Source organism: Macaca fascicularis, chromosome 1 (assembly GCF_037993035.2).
Source record: "Macaca fascicularis isolate 582-1 chromosome 1, T2T-MFA8v1.1".
NCBI classification, from domain to species: domain Eukaryota; kingdom Metazoa; phylum Chordata; class Mammalia; order Primates; family Cercopithecidae; genus Macaca; species Macaca fascicularis.
This window is the reverse complement of record NC_088375.1, coordinates 169,896,358-169,914,531: the sequence shown is the minus strand read 5'-3', so window position 1 is coordinate 169,914,531 and position 18,174 is coordinate 169,896,358. Positions and strand designations below refer to the sequence as shown.

At 37.6% G+C, this 18,174-nt stretch overlaps 1 protein-coding gene across 10 annotated transcripts in view; it reads left to right on the top strand.

Annotated features, from left to right (window-relative positions):
- The window catches only part of RAVER2 (ribonucleoprotein, PTB binding 2), an 86,178-nt gene that overhangs the window by 30,863 nt on the left and 37,141 nt on the right, over window positions 1–18,174 (top strand). For 9 of the 10 annotated variants that reach the window (XR_012419162.1, XR_010578016.1, XM_045386040.2 and 6 more), the window contains 3 exons: window positions 647–1,116; window positions 4,721–4,912; window positions 13,449–13,575. Coding sequence is in view for 8 of the 10 variants with exons in the window: in XM_045386040.2 (XP_045241975.2) it covers window positions 647–1,116; window positions 4,721–4,912; window positions 13,449–13,575 (789 nt within the window). In the remaining 2 variants the exon portion in view is untranslated. Of the gene's footprint in view, window positions 1–646; window positions 1,117–4,046; window positions 4,093–4,720; window positions 4,913–13,448; window positions 13,576–18,174 lie in introns of those variants that run through there. The other variant, XM_074004795.1, reaches the window with a different exon arrangement.

The following is an 18,174-nucleotide window of genomic DNA, read 5'->3' as shown; positions in this document are numbered from 1 at the left end:
ATTCATCAAAAGTGTACCAAATTATAAGCGTCTGTGTGTTATATCAATCTAATTTGATATTAAGGAAATACATAAATTGGAGAAAGAAATGGCCTCCTTTATACATTTTGATGTTTTTGCTGTACCTTCATTTTTTCAGGTCCTTGCTGTCAAATAGGGTCTTTTAGAACTCTTTCTAGGAAGAAAGAAAGATTTTGTAATTTCATTTTTATTTCAGTGAAGTTTTATATAAAGCCTTCATAAAATTTTATATCACAGGTTTTTAGGTGGGAGGAGATCAAATATGTGTGCAATTGGAAAAGATTACCAAAAACCCCCCAGAATATTGTCAGATTAGGAGTGAAACTCCTAATATATTATTAGGATTAGTGAAACTCCTAATATAATCCCTGTACTTTCTATTTTGGGTTACTGTTGATGAAGTTAGTTTAATGGAGGTGTCAGCATTAAAAAACACAGTGAAATAGAATAAAAAATATCACAATGCATTACATATAGTAGGGGTATTAACTCATAATTTTGTTTCAGAAAAATGTATGTTTATGTGTACCAGGTCACAGAAGTAAGATGTATTTCTTACTGTGTTTTCAATTACTGTGTTTTCACTGGCCTAGAAAACTCTTTAATTTGTTTTGTTATCTTCCAGCTTTTGTTACCTTATTGAATGGGGAACAAGCCCAGAATGCAATTCAGATGTTTCATCAATATTCTTTTAGAGGAAAAGACTTAATAGTCCAGCTTCAGCCAACAGATGCTTTGCTGTGTATTACCAACCTGCCCATTTCTTTTACATTAGAAGAGTTTGAAGAACTTGTTCGTGCTTATGGAAATATTGAGAGATGTTTTCTGGTCTATAGCGAAGTTACTGGCCATTCCAAAGGCTATGGATTTGTGGAATACATGAAAAAGGACTTTGCTGCAAAGGCTAGATTGGAGCTATTGGGTAAACAGTTGGGAGCATCAGCACTCTTTGCACAATGGATGGATGTTAATCTATTGGCTTCAGAGCTCATTCATTCTAAGTGCCTTTGTATTGATAAACTCCCCAGTGACTACAGGGATTCAGAAGAGCTGTTGCACATTTTTTCCAGTGTCCATAAACCTGTATTTTGCCAGGTAGGTATTTTTAAGAGATTATTGGAAATATTTTAAAATATATACATATGTATCTAATCTACATACACTCACAGATTTATCATGCCTGTATGATTAACACAATGGATAATTTAACTCTGCATTATTCTGTAGGGAAGACTTTGATCTCATGGGAAATTTTAAATCAGTTCCTCTGTTTATGGGCCAAAGTATATTGTTCTGTAGTTAAGTATGCCTTAGCAAATCCATTGCTTACTCATTCACCTCATTCCATCCATTCGTCACTCCATTTTTCCATCAATCCATTCATCTATCCAACTTCTATTTACCATCTTCTGTGTGCCAGACACTATGCCAAGTGTCGGAAAGGCAGAGAATGGAAAGATACTCTATCTCAATGCCTCACAGTTTTATAGAAGAGACGGGCAAGTAAGCAAATAATTGCAAATCCTATATGAAGAGTGATGTAATGGAGGATAGAAAAGTATTATGAAGTTTAAAAGGAATGTGTAGCTCTATCTTAATGTGGTCACGGTAGGTTAGACATCTAGAGAAGATCCTGAAAACTGATAACACTGGCAAGACTTTTCAAGCAGTTTATTATAGTAAAATTAAATGCATTCTAATAAATAAATAAATATATATACTATATATAACTCTTTTCCTTACAGTTTTGATGGCAACTGATCAATTGTTTCTCTCGTTTTTCTCCATTTGTTCCTTCTCCCTTTTCCCTTTTACTGCACTCCCTTCCCATCCATGCTCCTTTTCCTCTTACCTCTCTTGTTTCCTCTCCTCCTTTGTATTTTTCTTTAATCATACATTTGTTGATTTCCTAGTATTGCAGTAAAAATTTTGGAGTTGGAGTACCTATCTATATATGTATATAATTAAATATTTAATATTAAATATATTAAAATATATATGTTTATTATTTAACTTGATAGTTAAAATTGTATTTATCATGTATAACATGATGTTTTGAAGTATATCTACGTTGTGGAATGGCTAAATCGAGCTAATTAACATGTGTATTACCTCACATAGTTATCATTTTTGTGGTAAGAACACTTAACATCCACTCTTGTAGCATTTTTCAAGAATACAATATGTTGTTATTAACTGTAGTCATCATGTTGTCCAAAAGATCTTTTGAACCTGTTTCTCTTATCCAACTGAAACGTTGCATCCTTTGACCAGTATCTCCCCAAGCAGCGACACAAATCGCCCCAGCCCCTAGTATCCACTATTCTACACTATACTTCTATGAGATCAACTTTTTAAGCTTCCACACATGGGTGAAATTTTACAGTAATATATATTTTTAACAATTTTTTTGTGACAGGGTCTTTCTCTGTTGCCCAGGCTGGAATCATGGCCCACAGTAGTCCCACACTCCTGGGTTCAAGCGATCTTACCTCAGCCTCCCAAGTAGCTAGGACTACAAGTCCACATCACTATGCCCAACTATTTTTTAGTTTTCTTTTTTTTCTAGTAGAGACTGGGTCTCGCTATATTGCCAGGCTGGTCTCAAACTCCTGGGCTCAAGTGATCCTCCTGCGTTGGCCTCCCAAAGCTCTAGGATTAGCTTATTGATATGTTCTTCTTGAATACTAAGAATTTTATAATGTTGTCATCCTGTGGCCTTTGAGGCCTTTGAAACAAATGTAAAGAGAAAAGCCATTTATCATTAATTGTATTTGAATTGTGAACCCCAGGGTTGGAAGAGCCCTTAGAGATTATCTAGTATAGCTTTACATGTCATAGAAAATATTTGCTACCGTTTTTTTGAGTGACCATTTAGCTTCTGCTAAAATACTTCAAAAGAGTGGAAAATTAACTAGATCACAAGTCAGACCATTGTGTCATTGAATGACTCTCATGTTGAACTGAAATAGCTGTCTCTGAAACTGCTGATGCTGTGGACTTAAAATGATTTTGTTTTTTGAAAGACTTAAAATATCATAATTTATACCGGCATGAAGATAATTATAATGAAATAGAATAATAAAAAACTTTTTAAAGTTTTCAAAAGATTAATAAAGCAGCTTTGGGATGGTTCTTTATCAGTGGGTCTGTTGACTTTAGGCTCTTTTGCATGGTAGGTTGGCATAGACTGTATTAAAGACACAGCCTTTTACCTTGTGGTCAAGAGACCAAAATGATTAATTAATGGCTTTTACAAACTTGATTTTAAGACCTGGCTTGGATTATAAGAGGAATAGGGTTGTTAGAGAAATGTTTACAAGCCGGGCGCGGTGGCTCAAGCCTGTAATCCCAGCACTTTGGGAGGCCGAGACGGGCAGATCACGAGGTCAGGAGATCGAGACCATCCTGGCTAACACGGTGATACCCCATCTCTACTAAAAAATACAAAAAAAAAACTAGCCAGGCGTGGTGGCGGCGCCTGTAGTCCCAGCTACTCGGGAGGCTGAGGCAGGAGAATGGCGGGAACCCGGGAGGTGGAGCTTGCAGTGAGCTGAGATCCGGCCACTGCACTCCAGCCTGGGCGACAGAGCCAGACTCCGTCTCAAAAAAAAAAAAAAAGAGAAATGTTTACAAAGAGGTAGATGTTTTTCCTTTACCTGTGTGATTGGAAAAAGCTTTGGGTAGGAAAAGATATTTGATGACAGTTTTTAAAGGAAGAAATAATGTGAAGGAAAAGATAGAAATCTGATCTAAATATACAAGGAAGTAGAAGAAAGATAAGCTTCAAAAACAAGAGAAAAGAAACTGAGAAGGACTGAGAAGTGATTTAGTTGTAATATCAGCTTATGAGATGGCAAACCCAAATAGAAGTATTGGAAATGTGTCTTCTCAAAGACATACTAAGCTGAATTTTGTCATTTATCACTTTATAGCGTGAATGTATTTAAGATAATTCAGACGCGTTCAAAACCTAGAAACGTTTTAGTGTCTTATCTTGTTCTTATTTTTGCTCTTTGTACCAGTCTTTTCAGATCCAGGACTTTAGTATCTTCCTTTACAGTCTTACAGGTGGGTGACTGGAAATAAATCGAGTTCTACATGGCAGGAGTTTATTTAGAGCACATTCAGAAATAAAAGTTGTGTGTTGCTTTTAATAAACCTGGGACACAGTTTTCCTAAATAAGATTTGCCTTGGTATACTTGACTAAGTCAATTCCTGGGATCTGCCTAAAATAGTGACATAAAAATGAAATGTTCTTCTTACCTTCTCTTGATAATACTAACTTTATTTTCCATTGATGTGTGGTCAAGTAATTTGTTCAGTATGTTTCACTGTCCATGTACCTGGTGATTTTCTTTTAAGGAAAGCTGTAATTATTGTGTCCTCATATTTTCCTATAAATTAACAGTTTATATGTTTCTTAATATGTAGAGACTATTGCCATTTGGGCTTTTACTGTTGAAATAAATAATGAAATCAAAGAATTGAATAGAAACTTGACAGACTCCTATCTTCCTGTCTTCAGGAAGAAGTACATCTCAGCAATTAGTAAACATTTTCATAAAGAAAGAATACGTTATTTCCACCAGTATCATGCTCCAATGCACTTGTTCTTGAATTTGAAAATTATATATTGTAAATAAATGTTTCTAAGTAAAGATCAGAATTACTGTTTAATAGAATGTATTGTATCAGCTTGCACAGGATGAAGGTAATTACGTTGGTGGCTTTGCAGTGGTCGAATATAGCACTGCGGAGCATGCTGAAGAGGTCCAGCAGGCAGCAGATGGTATGACCATCAAGGGCAGCAAAGTCCAGGTTTCCTTCTGTGCCCCCGGAGCGCCAGGGCGAAGTACATTAGCAGCATTGATAGCAGCTCAACGTGTGGTAAGTTTTTTCTCTTTCTTTCTCTTTTTTTAGAGTATAGAAAATTCTAATACTATTTTAATCTATCCAATCTAGCAAAAGTAATTGATTGTCGAGTGCACTATCATTGCGTTTCCATCACACTGAAGACTTTTCCTTTTTTAAAAAAAGTTAGTTAAATGGTTTCTTTGTTAAGTCAAGCCAGAAGTCATTACCAAAACAAGAAATTGTGTTTAGTAAAGTGTATTTATCTTGAGAAATTTTCGAAGGAATTCCATTTATTCAGCAAATATTGACTTTCTCTTGTGTTCTAAATTTTGAGTGTAACATGCCTCCTTTTTCTTTTTCTTTTCTTTTTTAAGTTTTGAGATGGAGTTTCACTCTTTCACCCAGGCTGGAGTGCAGTGGCGTGATCTTGGCTCACTGCAGCCTCTGCCTCCTGGGTTCAAGCAATTCTTCTGCCTCAGTCTCCCAAGTAGCTGGGACTACAGTCACATGCCACCAGGCCCGGCTAATTTTGTATTTTTAGTAGAGACAGGGTGTTGGCCAGGCTGGTCTCGAACTCCTGACCCCAGGTGATCTGCTCACCTCAGCCTCCCAAAGTGCTGGGATTACAGGCGTGAGCCACCGCACCCAGCGGCCTCTTTTTTCAAGAAGTTTTCAGAGGAAAGTACATGTCTGCTTTTTGCTTACGTGGCACATTGTACTTACTTCTTTATAGTAACTGTCTACTCATTCTTCTCTACTTCTATAGCCTGGAGGATCCTTGGAGATGGAGACTATACCTTCTTCACAGTTTCTACCCTAGTACTTAGCATAGTAAATATTTGTTAACTGAATGAAGGAAGGAATACATTTTTGAAGGAATTGGGAAAGACTTTATGCTGAAGGTGACATTTGAGTGTGACATTAACGAATGGATGAGATGTTGACTTGTGTTGATGAGAAGTGAATAGGATTGCCAGAGAAATACAGATTTTTGCTTGAGATACTTACACTAAAATAATCATTCATTGTTTATCTGAACTTCAAATTTAACTGCACATTCTGTATTTTGACTTGCTACATCTGGCAACCCTAAAGAGGGAAAGTGAGTAGCCACTCTAGGTGGAACAGAACTACTCACACAGTGGTATGAGCTGAATTTACATGCTTGAGGAGTGGTAAGTGGTCCGGTTGCAGAGTGAATATGAGGATGCTTGGAGGTTGGCTAATGCCAAAACAAGGGAGACTATTGAGTACTCAGCCAATTACATAGGTATACATGTGCCGTGTTGGTTTGCTGTACCCATCAACTCATCATTACACTGGGCATTTCTCCCAATGCTATCACTCCCCCAGCCCCCACCTCTCGACAGCCCCAGTGTGATGTTCCCCGCCCTGTGTCCATGTGTTCTCATTGTTCTATTCCCACCTATGAGTGAGAACATGTGGTGTTTGGTTTTCTGTCCTTGTGTTAGTTTGCTGAGAATGATGGTTTCCAGTTTCATCCATGTCCCTGCAAAGGACATGAACTCATCCTTTTTTATGGCTGCATAGTATTCCCTGCAGACGTTTTCTTTTTTTTTTTTTTTTTTTTTAATTATTATTATACTTTAAGTTCTAGGGTGCATGTGCATAACGTGCAGGTTTGTTACATATGTATACTTGTGCCATGTTGGTGTGCTGCACCCATCAACTCGTCAACACCCATCAACTCGTCATTTACATCAGGTGTAACTCCCAGTGCAATCCCTCCCCCCTCCCCCCTCCCCATGATAGGCCCCAGTGTGTGATGTTCCCCTTCCCAAGTCCAAGTGATCTCATTGTTCAGTTCCCACCTATGAGTGAGAACAAGCGGTGTTTGGTTTTCTGTTCTTGTGATAGTTTGCTAAGAATGATGGTTTCCAGCTGCATCCATGTCCCTACAAAGGACACAAACTCATCCTTTTTTATGGCTGCATAGTATTCCATGGTGTATATGTGCCACATTTTCTTAATCCAGTCTGCCACTGATGGACATTTGGGTTGATTCCGAGTCTTTGCTATTGTGAATAGTGCCGCAATAAACATACGTGTGCATGTGTCTTTATAGCAGCATGATTTATAATCCTTTGGGTATATACCCAGTAATGGGATGGCTGGGTCATATGGTACATCTAGTTCTAGATCCTTGAGGAATCGCCATACTGTTTTCCACAATGGTTGAACTAGTTTACAATCCCACCAACAGTGTAAAAGTGTTCCTATTTCTCCACATCCTTTCCAGCACCTGTTGTTTCCTAACTTTTTAATGATTGCCATTCTAACTGGTGTGAGATGGTATCTCATTGTGGTTTTGATTTGCATTTCTCTGATGGCCAGCGATGATGAGCATTTTTTCATGTGTCTGTTGGCTGTATGAATGTCTTCTTTTGAGAAATGTCTGTTCATATCCTTTGCCCACTTTTTGATGGGGTTGTTTGTTTTTTTCTTGTAAATTTGTTTGAGTTCTTTGTAGGTTCTGGATATTAGCCCTTTGTCAGATGAGTAGATTGCAAAAATTTTCTCCCATTCTGTAGGCTGCCTGTTCACTCTGATGGTAGTTTCTTTTGCTGTGCAGAAGCTCTTTAGTTTAATGAGATCCCATTTGTCAATTTTGGCTTTTCCTGCAGACGTTTTCTTAATCCAGTCTATCGCTGATGGACATTTGGGTTAGCCCCAAGTCTTTGCTATTGTGAATAGTGCCGCAATAAACATACGTGTGCATGTGTCTTTATAGTAGAATGATTTATAATCCTTTGGGTATATACCCAGTAATGGGATGGCTGGGTCAAATGGTATTTCTAGTTCTAGATCCTTGAGGACTTGCCACACTGTCTTCTACAGTGGTTGAACTAATTTACACTCCCACCAACAGTGTAAAAGCATTCCTATTTCTCCACATCCTCTCCAGCATCTGTTGTTTCCTGACTTTTCAATGATCATCACTCTAACTGGCGTGAGACCATATCTCACTGTGATTTTGATTTGCATTTCTCTGATGACCAGTGATGATGAGCAGTTTTTCATGTGTCTGTTGGCTGCATAAATGCCTTCTTTTGAGAAGTGTCTGTTCATACCCTTTGCCCACTTTTTGATGGGGTTGATTTTTTTCTTGTAAATTTGTTTAAGTTTTTTGTAGATTCTGGATGTATTAGCCCTTTGTCAGATGGGTAGACTGCAAAATTTTTCTCCTGTTCTGTAGGTTGCCTGTTCACTCTGATGGTAGTTTCTTTTAATGCCCTAGAAGAAAATCTAGGCCGTACCATTCAGGACATAGGCATGGGCAAAGACTTCATGACTAAAACACCAAAAGCAATGGCAACAAAAGCCAAAATAGACAAATGGGATCTAATTAAACTAAAGAGCTTTTGCACAGCAAAAGATACTGGGGTTTATAACCAGAGTTGCTTGAAGAATTAGGCCTCACTTGTTGTCACCATTTCTTAATTTCCCATTTCCCTCTCAAGTCTAATGCAATGTAGTTTCTGCCTCCACTATTCAAGTGAATCTGTTCTCATTAAGTTAATGCGGGTTTTTAAATATTCAGATCTAGTGATTACATTTCAGTCTTTTATTGGTTGGTCCCTTTGCAACATTTAAAACCTTCTACTGACTGGGCACGGTGGCTCATGCCAGTAATCCAAGCACTTTGGGAGGCCAAGGTGGGAGGATTGTTTGAACCCAGGAGCTCGAGACTAGTCTGGGAAACATGGTGAAGCCCCTGTCTCTATATAAAGTTAGCTAGACTTAGTGGTTTGCACCTGTTAGTCCCAGCTACTTGGGAGGCTGAGGTGGGAGAATAACCTGAGCCCAGGAGTTTGAGGCTACAGTGAGCTGTGATTATACCACTGCACTCCAGCCTGGGTGACAAAGCAAGACCCTGTCTCAAAAACAAAACAAAAAAAACTCTCTACTACCTTGAATTCTGCCACACCATTCATTTTCCTATCTGCCTGTGTGTTCTTTCCCTAACTTATTTTTCCCCCTAAGAGCTGATATCAGTAGATTTCCGTATTTGGCCTTCTCATTTTCTTCCTGTTTTATATGCCTATTAGTGATTACTTCCAAGCATATAATTTCAGACCAAACTGCTCTTAGTACTAAATTAATATATCCAAAGGATTCTTAGACATTCCCACTTCATGCTATGTAAATAGTTCAGTTTCACCATTTCAAAGAAGACTATTTTTTTCTGGGACTTGCTTTTCTATGTTCTGTAATATCTATATATGGCATCAGTTCATCCAAACTAAAACTATGTGAATCAAAAACTCAGTTAATTGTGATTGGTCTCCCTCACCCACTTTCTAATGTAAATGTCAGAAATACTAGCACATCATTTCAATTTCACCTCCTAAGATCTCTCAAATCCTTGGGACCTTGTCAGCATCTTGATTACTTCACTCAGAATCTTATCTTTTCTCACCTCTCTGATTAGAATAATTCCCTACGTGGTCCCATGTCATTAGTCTTTCCCCTTCTAATCCATTTTGCACAGTGCACAGGAGAGATCTTTCTCATCCTCAAATCAGCTTATGTCATTCTCTTGCTTAATATTCTTTAATGCCTGCTTAAGTTTACCTTCCTTAGCATGGCATGCAGGCCCTTTACGGTCAGATAGTAGTGACAGTGAGAAATCTCAGTCTTAAAAATAAGGTATTCTAGATAACGTTTTCTATAGGTTTTTGGTACATATCCTTTGGAAATACCAAGTTTTCTGAGTTTTTTTTTAATATCATAAATAGGTGCTGAACTTTATCAGAATATTTCTACAACTATTGAGATAATCGTGATTTCTTCTTAAGTTCATTAGTGTCGTTTGAGAGTTACACATTCTATCTTTATCCTGCTGGTGATTGTCCCTGTCCCTAACTTTTTTTTTTTTTTTAAATAGAGTCTTGCTTTGTTGTTCAGGCTGGAGTGCGTGGCACAATCTTGGCTCACTGCAACCTCTGCCTGCCAGGTTCAAGCGATTCCGGTGACTCAGCCACCTGAGTAGCGGAATTACAGGCATGCACCACCATGTCCAGCTAATTTTTGTATTTTTAGTAGAGACAGGGTTTCACCATGTTGGCCAGACGGGTCTTGAACTCCTGACCTCAAGCGATCTGCCTACCTCAGCCTCCCGAAGTGCTGGGATTACAGGGGTGAGCCACTGTGCCAGGCCAATTGTCCCTAACTTTTTAACATGCATAGGTTTATCAGAACTTCTGTCTACCCACTTATTCTCACCTCCATCTGCTTCCTCCTTCCTACCATACCTATAATCATATTGGTGTCTACATTTTTACATTAGGATAGTCTTAAATGTTTTTGGGTGGTTTTTATGGTTGTGTCTTTGTATATAAGATTAAAATTACGATATTGTATGCCTCAATTTCAACATATTATATAATAACATCTTGCATTTATTTCTTTTCTCGCTGGATTACTTCCTCCTAGGACATTTCGAAAGATGGTATTCTTGTGGTAAAAACTTGAGAACTTGTATAGTTGAGAATATTTTTATTTATTTGTGATATTAAATAACTTAGATGAATTTAAAAATCTAGGCTCAGAGTTCTTTTCTTACAATACTTTGAAAATATTAATTCATTATCTTCTTGAATCTAATGTTGATGCTTTGAGAAAGAAGATTATATTGGTTTGTTCCTTGTTCCTTTAGAGATATGTTCTTTTTAAATGGAAGCTTTTAGAAGGTTTTCTGTTGTTGTTATTGGCTGTGATGTTCTTAAATGTCACACAAAGAAATGTGACTAAGTGTGTTTTTTCTTTAGAAATCATGTTTGGGAGACTGTGAACCCTTTCATTCTATGCTCTTCAATTGTTCTTTAATAATGGGAAATTTCTCAGCCATTATTTCTTCAAAGATCTTATTTTCTTCTCCTTCAGGGACTTCTAATATCACAGGTGTTGATGCTTCTACCTCCATTTTCTTTGTCACCTTGCTTTTTCTTGTTTGTTGGAATTTTCAGTTTCTTTAACTGGATCTTTAAGATCACTGTTTTGGGCCAGGTGCGGTAGCTCATGTCTGTAATCCCAGCACTTTGGGAGGCTAAGGCAGGTGGATCACCTGAGGTCAGGAGTTCGAGACCAGCCTGGCCAACATGGCGAAACTTGGTCTCTACTAAAAAAAAAAAAAAAGCCAGGCGTGGTGGCAGGCACCTGTAATCCCAACTACTTGGGAGGCTAAGGCAGGAGAATTGCTTGAACCCGGGAGGCAGAGGTTGCAGTGAGCCGAGATCATGCCATTTCACTCCAGACTGGGCAACACAGCGAGACTCTGAGATCTCAAAAAAAAAATTACTATTTTGTTTTTTAGTCACATGTATTCTACTATTTAACCTATCTGTTAAAGCACAGGGTAATAATAATGCTTCATGAATTCCTTCAGTTTCTTTATCTATAGAATGGAGATAATACCAACTTTATAGAATTGGCTTTTTGAGGATTAAATGATCTAATTCATGTAAAGTGTTTAGAACAATGCCAAGTCTATAGTAAGTGAGGGCTGCTATTATTTTTTCTCAATACTTATGTTTTTCATAATCTAGCATTTCTCAGTGGTTATTCTTTATAACTGCTTGTCCTTCCTTCATGTTATGAGTAAAAATCCATTTTATTTTTGTAATGTCTATTACATTTATTTGACATTCTTATTATTTCCCATTCATGATTCTGCTTTCTGTCTTATAGGTGGTTCAGTTTGTTGCTTTTATTTTTTAGTGACTGCATTCTCCAAATGTCGAGCTATTTTTCTTTTGAATGTATGAATATAAATTTCCTGTGGGGGCTATCACCTTTCTGTATGTCACTGTTTAGAGGTTGTGGGGAGGGGGATGGACAGAGGGAAGCTAAAGCCTGGTCTCAGCTAGGGTTTAGGGAAGGCAGGCAAGGACCTCAGGGCAGAGAAGTTCTGCCTTCACCATCTAGGCTTGAGCCCAGCACTTTTCCTACCCCAGCCAGGCAGCCCTGCACCTTAGAGAGCCTCTCTTCATTTCCATTTCCACCCCTGCTCTTTTCCAAGTTCTTCCTTCCTCCGCTATAACTCTTCTATCCTGCAGAGTGGGTGTGGGAGGACCTGAGAAGGTCGGGGAGGTGGGAAGGTTTTCAGTGACCAGCTGGTCTGCCCGCCTAGTGTTATCTTGTCCCCATTGTCTCTGCACTTGCGTGCCATCCTGCTGTTCGTTGGTCCTATGGCTGTCACTGGGGTGATGCTGCTGTTTTCCCACCTTGCTGTCCTGGCCAAGAAAGCCACGCTCTCTGAAGGCAAACACAACTCAAAAGCCCTTCCCTGAATTATCCTGTGTGTGGACCCATGCACTCTCATGCTCTCTGCTGATGTTTACCTTCACATCTTCTATCTCCCTAGGGGTTTCTCACAGGCTTTATGTCAGTTTCTTGGATGCATCACCTTCTCCCTCTCAATTTCGCAGTATCTGGGTTGGCAAAAGTTTCCAGTTGTCCTTGTCAGTTCTCCATTTTCTCATAGCTAAAAGTTTTTATCTTTTATGTAATTATATATATTAATATCCCCGTCCATCAAGCTGGTTTTTAAAACTGAAAATTATTTCATATTTTTAGGAAACTACTCGATTGCATGTATGTAAGGCCAGCTCATTTTAATCTCATACTAAATTAATCAAGTAAAGACCTTTATAAAAGAGAAGATTTTGGGCCAGGCGCGGTGGCTAATGCCTGTAATCCCAGTACTTTGGGAGGCTGAGGCGGTTGGATCACGAGGTCAGGAGATCAAGACCATCCTGGCTAACACAGTGAAACCCCATCTCTACTAAAAATACAAAAAATTGGCTGGGCGTGGCGGCGGGCGCCTGTAGTCCCAGCTACTTGGGAGGCTGAGGCAGGAGAATGGTGTGAACTCGGGAGGTGGAGCTTGCAGTGAGCCGAGATGGCGCCACTGCACTCCAGCCTGGGCAACAGAGTGAGACTCGTCTCAAAAAATAAAATAAAATAATAATAAGATTTTGAATTATAAGGCAACCCACATTATTAAACTTCATTTTATTTTTATTTGAAGTTTTTATTTGTAAAATATAGAAACAGGGTTTCACTGTGTCACCCAGGCTGATCTTGATCTCTTGGGCTCAAGTGATCCTCCCGCCTCAGCGTCCCAAAGTGCCACGATTACAGGTGTGAGCCACTTTGCCTGGCCAATTAAACTTTAAATCAACATTATAAGAAGGCTCTTCTGTAGTATCAAAGTATTCATATTGTGTTAACAAGTTATTAATAACTTAAGATTCCCTTGTCATCCTTCTATTTGTATGATATGATGAGACTCATTGTACTAAATTGTCAGTCCTCTTAAAGCCAGTTGGTATTTACTTGAGACGTTCTATGAGGATTTTTTGCTGTATGTGTAATTGAGAACTGTGGTAGAGAGTATAAAATAGATATATAATATAAATCAAATTATGTTTATCATAAAATAGATCTTGTCAGATGAATGAGAATTTCTAGAAGAAAGCCTTTGAAATTATGTCTTTTGTACTTATGCTTGTTCTAATGTTTCTTATTTCTATATTCATTGCAGATGCACAGTAATCAAAAGGGCTTACTTCCAGAGCCAAATCCAGTACAAATTATGAAAAGTTTAAACAACCCTGCCATGTTGCAAGTTCTTCTACAGCCCCAGTTATGTGGACGAGCTGTTAAACCAGGTATGGACCATGTATATATACTGATTAAAGAATGTTAGCATGAAGTTAATTTTTTCACATGTGAAATATGAAAAAATACATTTATTTGTGAAAAATATATTTAAATTAGTATAAAAATTTAAAAATTTTTCTAGGACCTGCTAATGAATTTTAATCAATAATCTGAGGTGATATATTTTGACTATTTTTGATATATACAATCTGCTTATGTGGGTTTTTTTTACTATTAATAAATGCTAAATATCAAACCTTCTGTTTAGCTCTTAGTAGACATGAATTTGTAGACCAAGGTAATAGTTAACACACTACATTGTTATAACCTGTATCCACAAAGAATTAATACTTTTCTATCTAATATTTTTAGCAGAATTATTTTGTTGAAAAGTGCCAAATTTTTGTTTCCTCTTTGTTCTTCCCCTTTTTGTTGTAAAATTGTTTCATTTTGTAGCAAATGATGAAAACATTATTATTTTCTAAGTATTATGCAAATCTTTATAATATCAGTATACATTAAATATCTACCTATTTAGTATTCTTTCTGTAGTAAGAGCTTACCTTCTGTGTATTTTGAAATGCACAACTTTTTATGTACAAAAGTGTCTGTTTTAGCATTATGAGGAAATGAATGCCTATACATTGGTCTCCCCTTATCTGTGTTCTTGTGTTCCACAGTTTAGTTACCTGCAGTCTGAAAATATTAAGTGGAACATTCCAAAAATAAACTACTTATAAGTTTTAAATTGCATGCTGCCCTGAGTAGTGTGATGAAATGTTTTGCTGTTCTGCTCCTCCTGCCTTGGCTATGAATTATCCCTCTGTCCAGTGTACCTACTCTGTATATGTTACCCACCCATTAATCACTTAGTAGCCATCTTGGTTAGTTATCACATCACCTGTCATGGTATTGTAGTGCTTATGTTCAAGTAACCCTTATTTTCTTTAATAATGGCCCCAAAGCACAAGAGTAGTGATGCTGGCAGTTTGGATATGACAAAGAGAAGCTGCAAAGTACATCCTTTCAGTGAAAAGGTTAAAACGTTTCCAACTTAATAAGGGAAAACAAAATGTGTGCTGAAATTGCTAAGATCTGCAGTAAGAATGAATTTTCTATCCACGAAATTGTGAAGAAGGAAAAAGAAATTTGAACATAGCATATATAAGGTTTGGTACTATTTATGGTTTCAGGCATCCACTGGGGGTCTTGGAACATATCGCTCGCTGATAAGGGGGATCTACTGTATTCAACATTTAAGTTCAGAGCAAATATGTGTAGAGCAAATATATTAAATTCATTTATTATATTTCCATCCCAACTGGTCTCACACCAGCTCACCTGCTGCATTTCAATTCTGGCAGTAACTACCTGGAGTTAGCACAGACCCCACAAGTTAAGAGCTCAATCTTCCATATGGCTACCCCCACTTTAGACCTTGACGCAAGTTCATGGGATTTTCCAGGCCATGTGCACTTCTGACCAGCTAACTACAAATTTGCGAGTTCCCACAATGCCCTCAGGTTCAATAGTTCAATAGAATGGCTCACAGAACTTACGAAAGCACTATGCTTATGAGTACATAAGGACAGAGGCAAGGGAAGATACACTTAGGGAAAAGTCTTGGAGGGTCTTGAATGCAGAGCTTCTGTGTCCTCTACCCATCAAATCAGGCCATGTCACCCGCCCAACACATCAATATGTTTTCCATCTGGGGATCTCTACTGAACCTCGATGTCCAGAGTTTTTATTGGAGTTTCACTATGTCGGTGTGATTGATGGGCCCCATGATAGAACTCAGTCTCTACTTTGCTTCCATTCCCTGGAAGTTAGAAGGTCAGGCTGATATCCCATGGTGCAAAGCTCCACCTCTCCTTATAGAGTTGGTCTTTTGGCACAGCTGGCCCTCATCTGGAAGCTATCTATGGGTCCATAATGAGTTACCTCAGTAGCATATCAAAGACACTCCTGTAACTCAGGAAAATCCAAGGATTTAGAGTCTCCCTCTCAGGAACCAGGGACAAAGGCCAGTCAAATTCTTTATTATACAACAGTATTCATATTAAGTACTTCATATAATTATTTGTGTGTAAGAAGCAGCTTTGGTAGTTTTCTGGCTCAGGCTATTATGCAATTAGATATCTCTTTTACAATTTTAATGGTATAGAGATACTCTTTTTTGTCTTGACAACATGAAGGATTAGAAGCTTATTACTTCCCAAGGCAGCCTATTCCCTGGTTTGACAGTTTCATTTACTGGAAAGTTTTTATATTACTAATATAAGCAATTTTTAGCCACTTATTCTGGTTCTGCCTCTGAAGAAATACAGGATAAATGTATTCCTTCTTGCATAATAAAAGCCTCCTAATATTTGAAGACAACTACCGTGAAACCTCAGTCATTTTTTATTTTCCCTGTCTTCTTTTCTCCAGACCAGTTCTTTTTTTTACAATGCAACTTTATCAGTAAAATAAATTTCGAGCAGAGCCCCAATATATACCATAAATGTAAAAGATGTCAATTAAACAGATGAACCATTGTCAATCCATATATTTAGAAATGATCAAATCTAATGTTTTCCTTTTTTAAGATGAAAGTAAACATAAATAGAGGTGGTATTTTTTTCTGCAACTCTCTTTTTATGCATCTTATATCTCTTTGCAGATTACAGTTCTGTATTTGACTTTCCATAACATGTCACAGGACATGTGCTTTAAATCCCCCACAAGTTGTTCTCTTGTAGATGTAGTCTAGGTCTTCCGGGTTGTACCAAAATATGATGTACACAGACACAAACATACTCTGTAGATTGGTTTTGATTAGCACAGAATGCAGTGGGATTTCCTTCCTATTATCATTATATTTCCCTTAATGCAGTCCAAGATTATGTATTAGTGTCTAAAGCATACCACATTCTTAGGTCTTTTAGAAAGTATCATCTGCCTCTTTGGACTCTGGGTTATCTTTACTAATTCCTCTCAAGTATTATTTTTGTCTCTTCTTTTCATCTAAGACTAAATATTCTCCACTCTGCTGTTCTACTCAGATTAATGTATGGCCATATGGCAGTAGGCTTCTTTATGCTTAGCGCTCTCTCGATTTTAAGTAAGATGTTTGAATATTACACTGATGCAGAAGTTATTTCATCAAGCATGGCTTTTTCTTGTGTGGGGTGGAAAGGGAAGAGGATTAAATCATTGCCTCACTTGAGCACATACATAGCTGGAAAATGTATGGAAAGTTTCTTGATGTTGAGAAAAAGTGTCTTGTTAATAAATTCCATTTATTTTTCTTTTACTATGTCCTTTACTGTATCTTACCTGTAACCTTGCTATATCCTGAACTCCTCACAGAGGCCTTCTCTGAGCCAACTAAATTAATGATAAAGAATTGTAATTCTTGGCTGGGCGCTGTAGTTCACGCCTATAATCCCAGCACTTTGGGACACTGAGGTGGGCAGATCACCTGAGGTCAGGAGTTCAAGATCAGCCTGGCCAATGTGGCGAAACCCCATCTCTACTAAAAGTACAAAAATTAGCTGGGCATGGTGGCATGCACTTGTAGTCTCAGCTACTTGGGAGGCTGAGGCAGGAGAATGACTTGAACCCTGGAGGTGGAGGTTGCAGTGAGCCAAGATTGTGCCACTGCACTCTGGCCTGGGCAACAGAGCGAGACTCCATCTCAAAAAAAAAAAAAAAGAATTATAATTCTTATACCCTTGCCCTGCTTCTTTATCATTGTATAATTTTAAAAACAACTGACATATACTATACATGTACTTGTTTATTGTCTATTTCTACCACTAAAATGGAAGCTCCAACTGCTATTAGATTAATTTCCCTCCCAGATCCAATTTTGATTATGTTACTCTGACTAAGCTGATCTTTTCTCTTCAATCTAGACCTTTTAACTGCCTTCAAAAATACAATAAATATAATTATTCTAGACTTTTTTATTTATGTGTGTACGTTCCTAATTTATTATGTAATCACTTGATAGTATAAACTGTATTTTTAAACAGCTTTAATTTAGGTATAGTTGATGTACATTAAACTATAGGTATTTGAAGTGTACGAATTGATATATTTTGATGTTATGTATATATTCATGAAATCTTTACCACAATCAAATAATAGACATATAAATTACCCTCCAAAGCTTCCTTTTGTGCATTTGTAATCCATCCACTACCCTGTCCCCAGGAAACCACTGATCTGCTTTCTGTCACTACAGTTTGTATTTTGTAGAAACTGGTATAAAAGGAATCACACAGTCTGTACTGTTTGGCTTCATTCACTTAGCTTACTGTTTTGAGATTCGTTCATGTTGTTACATGGATTAGTAGTAGTTTTTCTTTTTATTCCCGAGTAGTATTTCATTCTATAATTTGCTTATTCATTGATTTGTTGATGGACATCTGGATTATTTCCAGTTCAAGGCCATTACAAATGAAATCTCTATGGACACTTGTGTACTAGTCTTTATGCTTTTATTTCTTATGCTTTTATTCTCTTTGATAAATAACTATCTGTGGAATGGCTGAGTCATATGATAGATATATGTTTAAGTGGTGAGAAACTGCCTAGCTGTTTTCCAATGTGGTTGA